The 13,547-nt window shown below is 46.7% G+C and overlaps 1 protein-coding gene across 1 annotated transcript in view; it reads left to right on the forward strand.

Annotated features, from left to right (window-relative positions):
- GMPR (guanosine monophosphate reductase) overlaps positions 1 to 13,547 on the forward strand; it is a 79,800-nt gene that overhangs the window by 22,723 nt on the left and 43,530 nt on the right. Inside the window, exons 2-4 of the mRNA XM_066579390.1 lie at positions 5,512 to 5,631; positions 8,262 to 8,345; positions 12,043 to 12,216. Coding sequence (XP_066435487.1) covers positions 5,512 to 5,631; positions 8,262 to 8,345; positions 12,043 to 12,216 — 378 coding nt within the window. The remainder of the gene's footprint in view (positions 1 to 5,511; positions 5,632 to 8,261; positions 8,346 to 12,042; positions 12,217 to 13,547) is intronic.

The following is a 13,547-nucleotide window of genomic DNA, read 5'->3' on the forward strand; positions in this document are numbered from 1 at the left end:
GTCTCCCGCAACATTGTATGCGCCCTCACCAACGCGCTTACTGCCAAGGTCCACTTAACAACGGACACGTGGGCAAGCACAGGCGGGCAGGGCCACTATATCTCCCTGACGGCACATTGGGTGAATTTAGTGGAGGCTGGGACAGAGTCAGAGCCTGGGACCGCTCACGTCCTACCCACCCCCAGAATTGCGGGCCCCAGCTCGGTGGTGGTATCTGCAGCGGTGTATGCTTCCTCCACTAAACCACCCGCCTCCTCCTCCTCCTCCTCCTACGCAACCTCTGTCTCGCAATCAAGATGTGTCAGCAGCAGCACGTCGCCAGCAGTCGGTGTCGCGCTGCATGGCAGCACAGCAGTGGGAAAGCGTCAGCAGGCCGTGCTGAAACTACTCAGCTTAGGAGAGAAGAGGCATACGGCCCACGAACTGCTGCAGGCTCTGACAGAGCAGACCGACCGCTGGCTTGCGCCGCTGAGCCTCCAACCGGGCATGGTCGTGTGTGACAACGGCCGTAACCTGGTGGCGGCTCTGCAGCTCGGCAGCCTCACGCACATGCCATGCCTGGCCCACGTCTTTAATTTGGTGGTTCAGCGCTTTCTGAAAATCTACCCACGCTTGTCAGACCTGCTCGGAAAGGTGCGCCGGCTCTGCACACATTTCCGCAAGTCCCACACGGACGCTGCCACCCTGCGCACCCTGCAACATCGGTTTCATCTGCCAGTGCACCGACTGCTGTGCGACGTGCCCACACGGTGGAACTCTACGCTCCACATGTTGGCCAGGCTCTATGAGCAGCGTAGAGCTATAGTGGAATACCAACTCCAACATGGGCGGCGTAGTGGGAGTCAGCCTCCTCAATTCTTTACAGAAGAGTGGGCCTGGTTGGCAGACATCTGCCAGGTCCTTGGAAACTTTGAGGAGTCTACCCAGATGGTGAGCGGCGATGCTGCAATCATTAGCGCCACCATTCCTCTGCTATGCCTCTTGAGAAGTTCCCTGCAAAGCATAAAGGCAGACGCTTTGCGCTCGGAAACAGAGGCGGGAGAAGACAGTATGTCGCTGGATAGTCAGAGCACCCTCCTGTCTATATCTCAGCGCGTTGAGGAGGAGGAGGAGGAGCATGAGGAGGATGAGGAGGAGGGGGAAGAGACAGCTTGGCCCACTGCTGAGGGTACCCATGCTGCTTGCCTGTCATCCTTTCAGCGTGTATGGCCTGAGGAGGAGGAGGAGGATCCTGAAAGTGATCTTCCTAGTGAGGACAGCCATGTGTTGCGTACAGGTACCCTGGCACACATGGCTGACTTCATGTTAGGATGCCTTTCTCGTGACCCTCGCGTTACACACATTCTGGCCACTACGGATTACTGGGTGTACACACTGCTCGACCCACGGTATAAGGAGAGCCTTTCCACTCTCATACCCGAAGAGGAAAGTGGTTCGAGAGTGATGCTATACCACAGGACCCTGGCGGACAAACTGATGGTAAAATTCCCATCCGACAGCGCTAGTGGCCGAAGGCGCAGTTCCGAGGGCCAGGTAGCAGGTGAGGCGCGGAGATCAGGCAGCATGTACAGCACAGGCAGGGGAACACTCTCTAAGGCCTTTGACAGCTTTCTGGCTCCCCAGCAAGACTGTGTCACCACTCCCCAGTCAAGGCTGAGTCGGCGGGAGCACTGTAAAAGGATGGTGAGGGAGTACATAGCCGATCGCACGACCGTCCTCGGTGACGCCTCTGCCCCCTACAACTACTGGGTGTCGAAGCTGGACACGTGGCCTGAACTCGCTCTGTATGCCCTGGAGGTGCTTGCTTGTCCTGCGGCTAGCGTCTTGTCAGAGAGGGTGTTTAGTGCGGCTGGCGGAATCATCACAGATAAGCGTACCCGCCTGTCAACCGACAGTGCCGACAGGCTAAAACTCATCAAGATGAACAAAGCCTGGATTTCCCCAGACTTCTCTTCTCCACCAGCGGACAGCAGCGATACCTAAACAATACGTAGGCTGCACCCGCGGATGGAAGCATCGTTCTCTATCACCATCAAAAACGTGGAACTTTTAGCTTCATCAATCTGTGTATAATATTCATCCTCCTCCTCCTGAAACCTGACGTAATCACGCCGAACGGGCAATTTTTCTTAGGCCCACAAGGCTCAGTCATATAATTTTTGTAAACAATTTTTATACGTTTCAATGCTCATTAAAGCGTTGAAACTTGCACCTGAACCAATTTTTATTATAACTGGGCTGCCTCCAGGCCTAGTTACAAATTAAGCCACATTAACCAAAGCGATTAATGGGTTTCACCTGCCCTCTTGGTTGGGCATGGGCAATTTTTCTGACGTACATTAGTACTGTTGGTACACCAATTTTTTGGGGCCCTCGCCTACAGTGTTACCAAATTAATTTTTTGCCCACCTGCATTAAAGCTGACGTTACATCAGCTGTGCTGGGCACTGCAATGGGATATATTTATGTACCGCCAGTGGCTTCCTGGCACCTACCCATGCTGTCGGTCCACACGGAGTTGTAACTGCATGTGTCCACTTCTAAAGAACCCTAGTCTGACTGGGGCATGCAGTGTGGGCCGAAGCCCACCTGCAATAAACATGACATTACCTCAGCTGTGCTGGGCACTGCAATGGGATATATTTATGTACCATCGGTGGGTTCCAGGGAGCCACCCATGCTGTCGGTCCATACGGAGGTGTAACTGCATGTGTCCACTTCTAAAGAACCCCACTCTGACTGGGGCATGCAGTGTGGGCCGAAGCCCACCTGCATTAAACATGACATTATTACCTCAGCTGTGATGGGCAATGCAATGGGATATATTTATGTACCGCCGGTGGCTTCCTGGCACCCACCCATGCTGTCGGTCCACAGGGACTTCACAATAGGGAGTTGTACCTGCCTGTGTCTATGAATTAAAAACCCCGGTCAGGTTGGGGCATGCAGTGTGGGCCGAAGCCCACCTGCATTTAATCTGACGTTAGCTCTGCTGTCCAGGGCACTGCAATGGGATACATTTATGTACAGCCGGTGGGTTCCAGGGAGCCACCCATGCTGTGGGTGCACACGGAATTCCCATTGCGGAGCTGCCTGTGACTATTTATAAAAAAACCGCGGTCTGACTGGGGCATGCAGACACCTTGACAGAATGAATAGTGTGTGGCACATAGGTTCCCCATTGCTATGGCCACGTGTGCAGCTCCTGATGGCGGTGGCACAGGATTATATTTCTCATTGCTCCTGAACAGCATTGTGGGCTATCGCCCCGCCCCTTTTAAAGAGGGTCGCTGCCTAGCCATGCCAACCCTCTGCAGTGTGTGCCTGCGGTTCCTCCTCATGGTAGACGCACTTATAAATAGACATGAGGGTGGTGTGGCATGAGGGCAGTTGAAGGCTGCGCAGGGACACTTTGGTGTGCGCTGTGGACACTGGGTCGTGCGGGGGGGGGGGGCGGTTGGGCAGCATGTAACCCAGGAGAAGTGGCAGCGGAGTGTCATGCAGGCAGTGATTGTGCTTTGTTGGAGGTAGTGTGGTGCCTAGCTAAGGTATGCATTGCTAATGAGGGCTTTTCAGAAGTAAAAGTTGTTGGGAGGGGGGGGGGGCCACTCTTGCCGCTATTGTGGCTTAATAGTGGGACCTGGGAACTTGAGATGCAGCCCAACATGTAGCCCCTTGCCTGCCCTATCCGTTTCTGTGTCGTTCCCATCACTTTCTTGAATTGCCCAGATTTTCTCAAACGGAAACCTTAGCGAGCATCAGCGATATACCAAAATGCTCGGGTCGCCCATTGACTTCAATGGGGTTCGTTACTTGAAACGAACCCTCGAGCATCGCAAAAATTTCGTCCCGAGTAACGAGCACCCCGAGCATTTTGGTGCTCGCTCATCTCTATTCATGATGTAACTGTTATGAGGGGGCTAAAATGTGTTCTCACCCGTAATATAGATACCCCAGAAGCTACATGCTATGTCTCTTTGGAATACTCCCCTGTCTCATCATTGGTTTAGACTGTCTCCTCTGCAGCTTAACCCCTTTCCACACCAGGACGTACATTTACGTCCTTGAGCGTCGGGGTTTGTATGAAGAGAGGTCGCGGGGCGACCTCTCTTCATTTATTACAGCTGACACCTGTGGGCAATAGCTGTGATCGGCCATTGGTGGCTATTTACCCTTTAAATGCCCCAAACGATGTTCGGGGGTCCCGCATGCCCCCCCCCTCCACAGTGAGATCAAGGGAGCCGTGCAGGTGTCATGGCAGCAGGGGGCCTTCTGAAAGGCCCCAGGGCTGCCTTGAGAGACTGCCTATCAAAATGCAGTATGACGTAATGCTATAGCATTATGTCATACTGCAGGAGTGATCAAAGCATCGCATATTGTAGTCCCCCAGGGGGACCTAAGGTAAATAAAAAAAAAAAAAAAAGATCAATAAAGTTTTTTTAGTTGTAAAAAAAAAGTAATAAAAGTTTAAATCACCCCCCTTTTGCCATATTTAGAATTAAAAAATCTAAATAATAAAATAAAAATACATATCTGGTATCGCCGCGTCCGTAAAAGTCCGCTTTATCAAAGTAGCGCATTATTTACCCCGAAAAATCAGCTTCGTCCAAAAAAAAAAAAAAAAGAAATAACGCCAGAAATGCACTTTTTCAGTCACCCTGTCTCCCAGAAAAAACGCAATAAAAAGCGATCAAATAGTCGTGTGTATTCCAAATTAGTACTAAAGGAAACTTCAGGAGATCCCGCAAAAAATGAGCCCTCGCTCAACTACGTCGACGGAAAAATTAAAGAGTTATTGTGCGCACAAGATGACGGCAGAAAATAATTGAAAAAAATTAAATGTCTATGAAAAAAAAAAAAAAGAGTAGTACAGTAAAAAAAAAAACTATACAAGTTTGGTATCATAGTACTCATACCGACCCATAGAATAAAGTTATCATGTCGTTTTTGTCGCAGTTTGTGCGCCGTAGAAACAAGACGCACTGAAAGATGGCGGAATGTCGTTTTTTTTTTCATTTTATTCCACTTAGAATTTTTTAAAAGTTTTTCAGTACATTATACGGTACTTTGAATAGCACCATTGAAAACTACAACTCGTCCTGCAAAAAACAAGCCCTCATACAGCGACGTCAATGGATAAATAAAGGAGTTAGGATTTTTTTAAAGATGGGAGGAAAAAACTAAAATGGGGGAAAAAGGGGGGGGCATCATGAAGGGGTTAAACCAAACATTGCTCAAGGGGGAGTGTCTCAGACTACTTTAAATTAGGCATTGTATGGTAGTTAAACTATAGCCACAGTTCACAGGTCTGTCCTGATAGAGATGAGCTAAAACTCAGCAGCCAAAGGGAAACCTATGAGAAAAATAAGTAGCCTGTAATCATCCCCTACAGGTATACACTTACATATCAATTTTGAGTTCCTGATAGAAGGGTCACTTTAATGAAAGGATAATGGATGTTTCGGGTCATAAATCTCTATAGGTTAATGTATGTGTGGCTGTGTTTTACAGGTCGATCTGGTTCGCACATTTACATTTCGCAACTCCAAGCAAACCTTCACCGGGATCCCTATTATTGCGGCTAATATGGATACTGTCGGTACATTTGAAATGGCAAAAACTTTGAGCAAGGTGAGATTGAAATAATTTTAAGCAAAAAACAATTACTTTTACATTATTTTGCATTAAAATCTGTACATGCACCACAGTAAATAATACATCTAAGCAATGGTATAGTATACAAATATTACATAATTTCTCTACCCCTGTATATGATATTTCTACAGAGACATTACTCTCCACCCATATAACAACAACTTGCATATATGATTTTTTCCTGTTAGTTTGCTCCCACAACCACCCAGAGCAGGGCAAGAGGTGAAGTAAACACAAATTTGGTAGGAAAGCTCTCAACCAAGTGCAGCTCAGTGCTAATGGTTAAAGTCCATGCATTTCGTACGATGTTTCCACATTTTTGTCCACTCCCTGTATTTTCCGTATTAAAGTTGAGATTTGCATCACCTTCTGACTGAAAGTTGCAACCATAGCCACCCACTGAGGAGTAAATAGGCAACTGACTTTACAACTGAGCATGAAAGGGGTAAGAATGTGGTTAGATGAATGAATTGCCCTCAATCGTGTCCTGCACCCCCTTACAAAAAATGTGTCTGAACTGAGTGCTATTACTAATGGACCACAGTTGTTTTAGTGCAGTAATTGGGAGTTTAATGTGCCATTCACTGTACAGGTCCATGCACATGGCACCCAGGGTCTCTTGCATTTGGCCATATTACGGTTTTGTATGGATCCATTATACAGCGCTCATAGTTTGTCAAGTGTCTCAGGAATATACAGGAGTGTCAGAGGTGTTTTTCTCATCGATTCCATATGAATTCCAAATACAGACTATGATTATGGTGCCCACCAAAATCTATGGGTCTTTATTGTACCTCTATGCGCCTCCAGTTTTATACAGATGCAGGATGGATTCAGACGAACTTGGTTTTGTCCCGTTATGCGGCTGTGATAATCATGGTGGCATAACTGGACAAAACAAAACCACTAATATCAATGGGCTTTCGGTGTTTTAGTTTTCACTAGCTCTTTTCTCGGCTGTTAATTGTACGGCTGAGAAAAGATAGGACATGCCCTATCTTTTCTGCATGTAGTGAATAGTACACGTGGGAAACATCGGGTGGCACCTATCTTCCCGCGGTTATTTTCAAACTCCTGTCCTCCGGTGCGGAGTTTGAAACGCCGGCTGTCATGTCCAAACAGGACGTGCTGAGTCCATAACCCTGAAATACTCACGCAACCGCAAACAAGACAGTGGTAAACAATAAAGAAAACCGACACAAGAAAAAACACTGTCCGTAAAAACCCTTTACTCAGGGAAGGGACCTGCCTGTACGCAGATAACCCACCCTGAGAAGGACGAACCTGACTACATACCTAGGCCACTAGCTGACCTTACGTGGGAGTGGAGAATACTACAGAAAACGAGATTTAAATGATAATAACTGCAGTACTTAGCTTTGAGAAGGCTCAGGCAAACAGGAGATCCAGCTCCAAGTTCGTACTTCCACCACAGTCAGAGGGAGACTGAAATTAAACAGCACTCGGCTAAGTACCAGGCCAGGTTAAATAATCCTCCCAAATTACCACATGTGAGACCAAGCATGTCTCACCTAACACCACTGAAACCAGAGCCAGAAGACGAAGAGAACCAAATGCAAAACCTGTACCACATTACTAGACAGGAGGAGATCCTAGAACCGCCGCAACATCGGCAAAAGGGAAGGTCTTCCCTTCATTCAAGCGCAACTACACTCAATGCCGGCTGTGACAGTGGAGAGTCCATTGGAAGAATGGACAAGTATGTTTAGAATCCTTAATCTACATTCACATGGTGTCTTCACCCAACATAGTATCATATAATTTACTGCATGATGTATTCATTTCATCTACCCAGGATGTACAGTATATTAAAAATATAGCATTTTATACACCTAAATATAAGGTATAAGAAGCAGGGGCATAACTATAGAGGGTGCTGGGGATGTGGTTGCATCCGGGCCCAGGAGCCTCAGGGGGCCCATAAGGCCTCTCTTCGCGATATAGGGAGCCCAGTACTATGAATAAAGCATTATAGTTGGGGGTCCTGTTACAGGTTTTGCATTGGGGCCCAGGAGCTTCAAGTTATGTGCAGCATGGTTTAGGTATGGGTACGGGTATAGATACACATAGAGGGGGGGCCCCAGCTCACATTTTGCATCAGGGCCCCTGAGCCTTTAGTTACGCTCCTGATAAGAAGGCTACATTCACTTGTTGTCCTCACCTCCAGTTGGGGGTTCTGGTTCAGGGCTGCTATTAGTCAAATGGAAACCAAATTTGCCTGCACCGGTCTCTGTTTTAGCAGGTGTCTGCTCGATTCTGTCACTTTGACCAGACAGAATAATGTAGCGGACTATGGTATTCTATCCGGCCAAAGTGCTTGAATCAAATCAAAACCTGCTAATATGGAGTTTCGTCTGGACACCGTTTTCAGCCATCCAGATTTGAAGGAACTCACAAACAGGGATGAAGACGCCGAGTGAATGTACCCTAATGATGCCTAATATTCAGGCATGCTTTATGCTATACAGTCCATCCTGGGCAGATAAATGAATACACCCGGCATTATATGATGCCTATACGCTCCATACAGTATATGAGAAAGGTCTGCTCTGCTACATTATAACTATCTTCGTTTCTCTTTTAAGCATACATTATTTACTGCAATTCACAAGCATTATACATTAGAAGACTGGAAGAACTTTGCATCGACATCTCCTGAATGTCTTGAGGTATGATTACTGTAATTCTTTATTTAGATGTGAAGTGCTGAGTTTCTGATTTTAACAACACTTAAGCAAAGTACCGACGCCTTAAATTGTTGGATGCACACAACAGCGCTTATGATTGTATATTATACACATGGACTGACGGAACAATAGATTCTAACAATCCCCCCCCCCCCCCCCCACCCCCTGAACACTTTTCTTATGTAATTTACGGCTCTTATTTCCCTGAGCTATGTAAAGTACATGGATATTATAGATGTAGGGCAGCACTATATAAATGAACTATTGCCACAACATTTGCCATTAGACAGGTGTAATTTAATTATAGATACTGTATCTTAAAGATAATAGAAGGGGGTTGAACCGATATGTAGTGTTGAGCGAACCGAACCCGTTGAACCATGTTTGGACCAAATTTTGTTTGCGGTGAACCTAAGGGTGGTTCATCCTGACCGAATCCGCTGAAGAAGAAGGTGTTGTTCCTGTGGCTTAGCGGTCGGCATTGTTGCCCTAAAGTGCTGGAGTCCTTGGTTCAAATCTGACAACATCTGCATGGAGTTTTCAAGCTCTCCCTTGTCAAATTTGACCTGAGCGCAATGCACACATCGCCCAGGATAGATGCCAGACTGTGTCAACAACATCCGACAAAGGAAAACACAATACAAGAGGGAAAACTGACACTGCTCCTACCTAAAAGCAGATTGACCGCACTGACAAGTGTGAACCTGCTGAATACCTCTCTGACCTGTAACAGGGGGCAAGGGAGAAAAGCAAACCACAGTACAAATAACCAAGAGAGAGGGGAAAAAAACGCAACTTAACTGAAAGATGCATAGATAACTCCAGGAGGACTAGGACTAGCATTGCTCCAACCACCATGCCCAACTGAACTGCAATAACCCACAAAGAGCTAAGGGAGGGGTGATAGGTAGACCACAGAAATAGGTGAATATCGATTGTGAGCCCAAATGTGGAAAGAAAATATCAAGTGCTATATAAATAAGGGGGATTATTTTGGCACACAGGGAGAACATACAAACTCCATGCAGATGTTGTCAGAATTGAACCTAGGATCCTAGAACTGCAAGGCAACAGTGCTAACTGCGAAGTCACAGGAGAACCATCATTTGGCCGACATCATTATTTTAGGGGTATTGGTGAAGCCTCCGTTCAGTTCTAACTCAGTTGGACCGAACCAAACCTTTTTCAGAATTTTGGCGAACCACCAAAATTGAACTTTTCAAACGTTTGCTCACCCCTAGCCGTATGCTATAAGTGCCCCAGTTATATAACCTGACTATCACACAGAAACCTTTCATAACATGCTGACAAACCTTCACGAAAAGACTTGGGAGGATCAGAATGTATTCGACTGAACTGAAAATGAAAAACAGGGTAGTTCCAACCATGGAGGGAAACTAATTGCTGAACATATTGGCTGCTCTCACCACTGCAGCTTACAGTACAAAGTAGTGCTTTGCAGAAATTGCTCTTATGATTATTCTTATTGGTCTCAACATTACTGAAAATAAGCCAGAGAAGCTGCCTTAACAGTGTTTCCCAACCACAGGTATTGTATATCCTTATAAGTGTCTGAGACTCAGATGTTCCCTTAAGTGCCTTTATTTCAGATGCCCTTATAAGAGCATCTGCATGACATCTCCCTATAAGTGCCTCATCCTCCGATGCGTCAGTGCCAATATCAGCGTGGCACGACTGAAGAAATTCTGTAGAATGATGCCAGGAGATTATGTATAGACTGAAGAAATGTAGTACTGTATTACTAAAATTAGCCAATTATCACCTTGCTTATTAGTTTCATAGGAGAAAAATTAGCATTTCTGACAACAGTATTTCTGTAACCGGCATAAAAATTATCTGGGCTAGTACTACCGTGTTTCCCCGAAAATAAGACAGTGTCATATAAATTTTTGTTCAAAAAGGTTTAACTTTTTTACATGTACAGCTGCCTGGACACTATTTAAATTGACTTTTTAAATTAACTGTTAGCAGGGCTTAATTTTGGAGTGGGGCTTATATTTCAAGCATCCTCAAAAAGCCTGAAAAATCATTTTGCATCCTCAAAAATTCTGGAAAATCATGCTATGTCTTATTTTCAGGGTATGTCTTATTTTCAGGGAAACAGGGTATGTGGATAATATCACTGGGGGGAATTCCAGTGCTTGAGTAACTATAACCAATTAAGTGTCCATTTACACCAAACAATTATCGTTTGAACGAGCGAATGACATCAGAGTTCGCTTGTGCAGCCCATTTATACAGAAGATACATCGTTGGCTCATTCACATGAGAAATCGTTCTTCCCATTCACTTATTCAGCGAATGTAAAAGACTGGACTGAATGATCAGAATTTAAACCGAATGATTAGTGAACTAGCCCCATAAGTTGCCATGTGTAGCCTCGTAAAAAATACAGTACTTTCAACTGACTTCTTGCCTTAGGCTTCTTTCACATGAGCGCATATTGGCCGGCGTTTTCATAGCCGGCCAATATACGTTTCTATTTGGTGCATAGAAGCTCGTGAACGGGCGCACAAATCTAACGTTTGTGCACCTGTTCTCAAGGCATGGGGCCCGGTGCATATGCACCGAGCTCACCATACCGTCTCCCATTTCCCCTCCCTCCCCACCACAGGCTCACCTCTCATCTCCTCCGCGCTTGTTATTTGCAATGGGAGGGGTGGGGGTGGAGCTAAGCGGTGAGCCGCCCTACCTCCTCCCATTGATGGCTATAGACAAGAGGCGGGGAGAGGGCTGTAGCTTAGCTCCGCCCAGGGCCCGCCCCTTGCCCATAGCCATCAATAGGAGGAGGCGGGACTGGTCAGTGGTTAGCTCCACCCTCGTCCCACCCCCTTCCATTGTACAGAAAGAGCAGGGAGGAGGTTAGAGGTGAGCATGCACGGGGGGCATATTTTGTATTTCAGCCGCACTTCAGCAGTGGTGAGCGGTTCCAGCGACCTCATTGGTTGTTGGGTACACCCCCCCTTTGGAGATGTGCACGAGTGGCCGGCCCATTAAATAAGCAGCAGCACGGCCGTAGTAGGGTCGGCAACTAACCCTTACCCCTAACCCCAACCCTAAACCCTAACCCCAACCCTAACCCCAACCCTAAACCCTAACCCCAACCCTAACCCCCAACCATAAACCCCCGCGGGTCTCGTGAACTAGTACTCGTGCAAATCTCCAAAGGGGGGTGTGTACCCAACAACCAATGAGGTCGCTGGAATCGCTCACCGCTACTGAAGTGCGGCTGAAATACAATATATGCGCACGGGGGGAGAAGAGCAGAGGGAGTGAGTTTAGCAGCCATGCTGCTAAACTCTCTCCCACCTACGGCTGCTGCTATGGGCTCCCATAGGAGCCCATGCAGTGGCAGACATATGTCGGCCCAAAAGATATTTCAAGGACTATCCTTTGGGCCCAACGTAAAAACGCCCAGCGCTATATTGGCCTTGCTGGGCGCTTTTACGTCTAAGTAATACGCCCATGTGATCTGATGCATCCAATGCATCAGATCATAGCGCATATTGGCCGGCCGTGAAAACGCCGGCCAATATGCGCTCGTGTGAAAGAAGCCTTATGAAGGAGATGGTGCTTTGTTGGTTACTTCAAGCTCTTGTTTTACTGTGATGATACTTTTATCTTCAGACGCTTACAATCTTATTATGTTCTACTGCAGCACGTAGCAGCGAGCTCTGGAAGTAGTCAAACTGATCTTGGCAAGCTGAGCAGCATCCTGGAAGCCATTCCTCTTATTAAATACATTTGCTTGGATGTAGCTAATGGATATTCAGAACACTTTGTAGAGTTTGTGAAGACTGTACATGCCAAATTTCCGAACCACACTATTATGGTAAGTTATCGTACATCACCATGTAAACTATTTCCTAGACTGGGGTTTGTGCACGTGTTGTCCAACCTCAGGTTTAAAGTATACATTTAGAAGGTTTAAGCTCCATTTTTGAAACAGAGCTCAAAAATACTCTTTTTCATGATAATATTTTCCTTGGGGCCACTTACTGAAGACAGATTTACGGTAGGCAGCTACAATCCTAAGCTATTATAAACCTCTGTTCAGTGAACTCCATAGCCCCCCATCACCAGTGGAAGCTAGGCAGGGGACTTGAAGCTCTGTAAACCTAAAGGCACAAGTTGAGTGTACATATTTGTACATGACCACCAAATGTATGTCCCAGACCTATGCATTTGTATACCAGTGTAAGGTAGTTAAGCAGCTCACCTCCTTCATCAGTATCATCAGTGTCCCTCTGATGTGTCAATGGTGCAGACACATATCATAGTTAAGTTCCATTCACTTTGATGACACGACCACTCACACCTGCAAAACCCCACCACCTTGGTGATGTGCCCGGCAGGTACTATTTTGGGTATTCCATGGTGTGCATCTCATAGTGAGCACTCACAACGCTGGAAGAGAGCAGGGAAGTAGTCACTGGGCTCTAGAGTGAGGGCCCAGTGACCAGAGGTCCAGAGGTGCAGGAGAGCAGGATCTAATTGTAAAGGCCTGTTGCCATTGCAAACCCATGTAGTTGGCAGTGTCCTGAGGGATGACTGGCAGAGAAGTAAGGGTTTCAGTCCAAGCAACAGGAAGCACTCACTGAGGCTACTGTAAGTCTGGATGGTTACTGATGATTGGGAGGGCCCAGCGAGAGATCCATGTGAGTAGTAGGCAAATAAGTTGCCCTCTCTGCTTGCCCAAAGTTGACAATGCTGCAGACTCAGGTGCCAAGAGAGCTGGGAGAAGAAAGGGTGCCTAGCTATATGATGCCCACACGAGAGGATTAGACATGGTGTAGATTGCAGGTCTGGTGGCATTCTCCACCAAAGAGTGCTATTCTGTGAGGCAGAGAGTAGTGTCCAGTGATAGCCAGAGGGAATGCCTGAAGGAAGAAAAGGCAAGCCACACAGCGCCATCTTAGAGACCTAGAGCCACCAGAGGCTGGATTCATCTATGTACCAAAAGCCCTGTATTAGTGAGGTCCCCCCGCAAGATGATATTGGTAATTTAAGACTGTCCTCATAGAGATTGTTATTCCCTTAGTTACCACAAGGTATTTAGGCCTGTGTATTTATTCGGGACTGAGTTTGATGCAAGGATTGAGTTCTATGCCCTCCTATGATGTGATTACATGGGTACCATATTGAATATGTGTTGCAACCATC

This window comes from Eleutherodactylus coqui, chromosome 9 (genome assembly GCF_035609145.1).
Source record: "Eleutherodactylus coqui strain aEleCoq1 chromosome 9, aEleCoq1.hap1, whole genome shotgun sequence".
Lineage (NCBI taxonomy): Eukaryota > Metazoa > Chordata > Amphibia > Anura > Eleutherodactylidae > Eleutherodactylus > Eleutherodactylus coqui.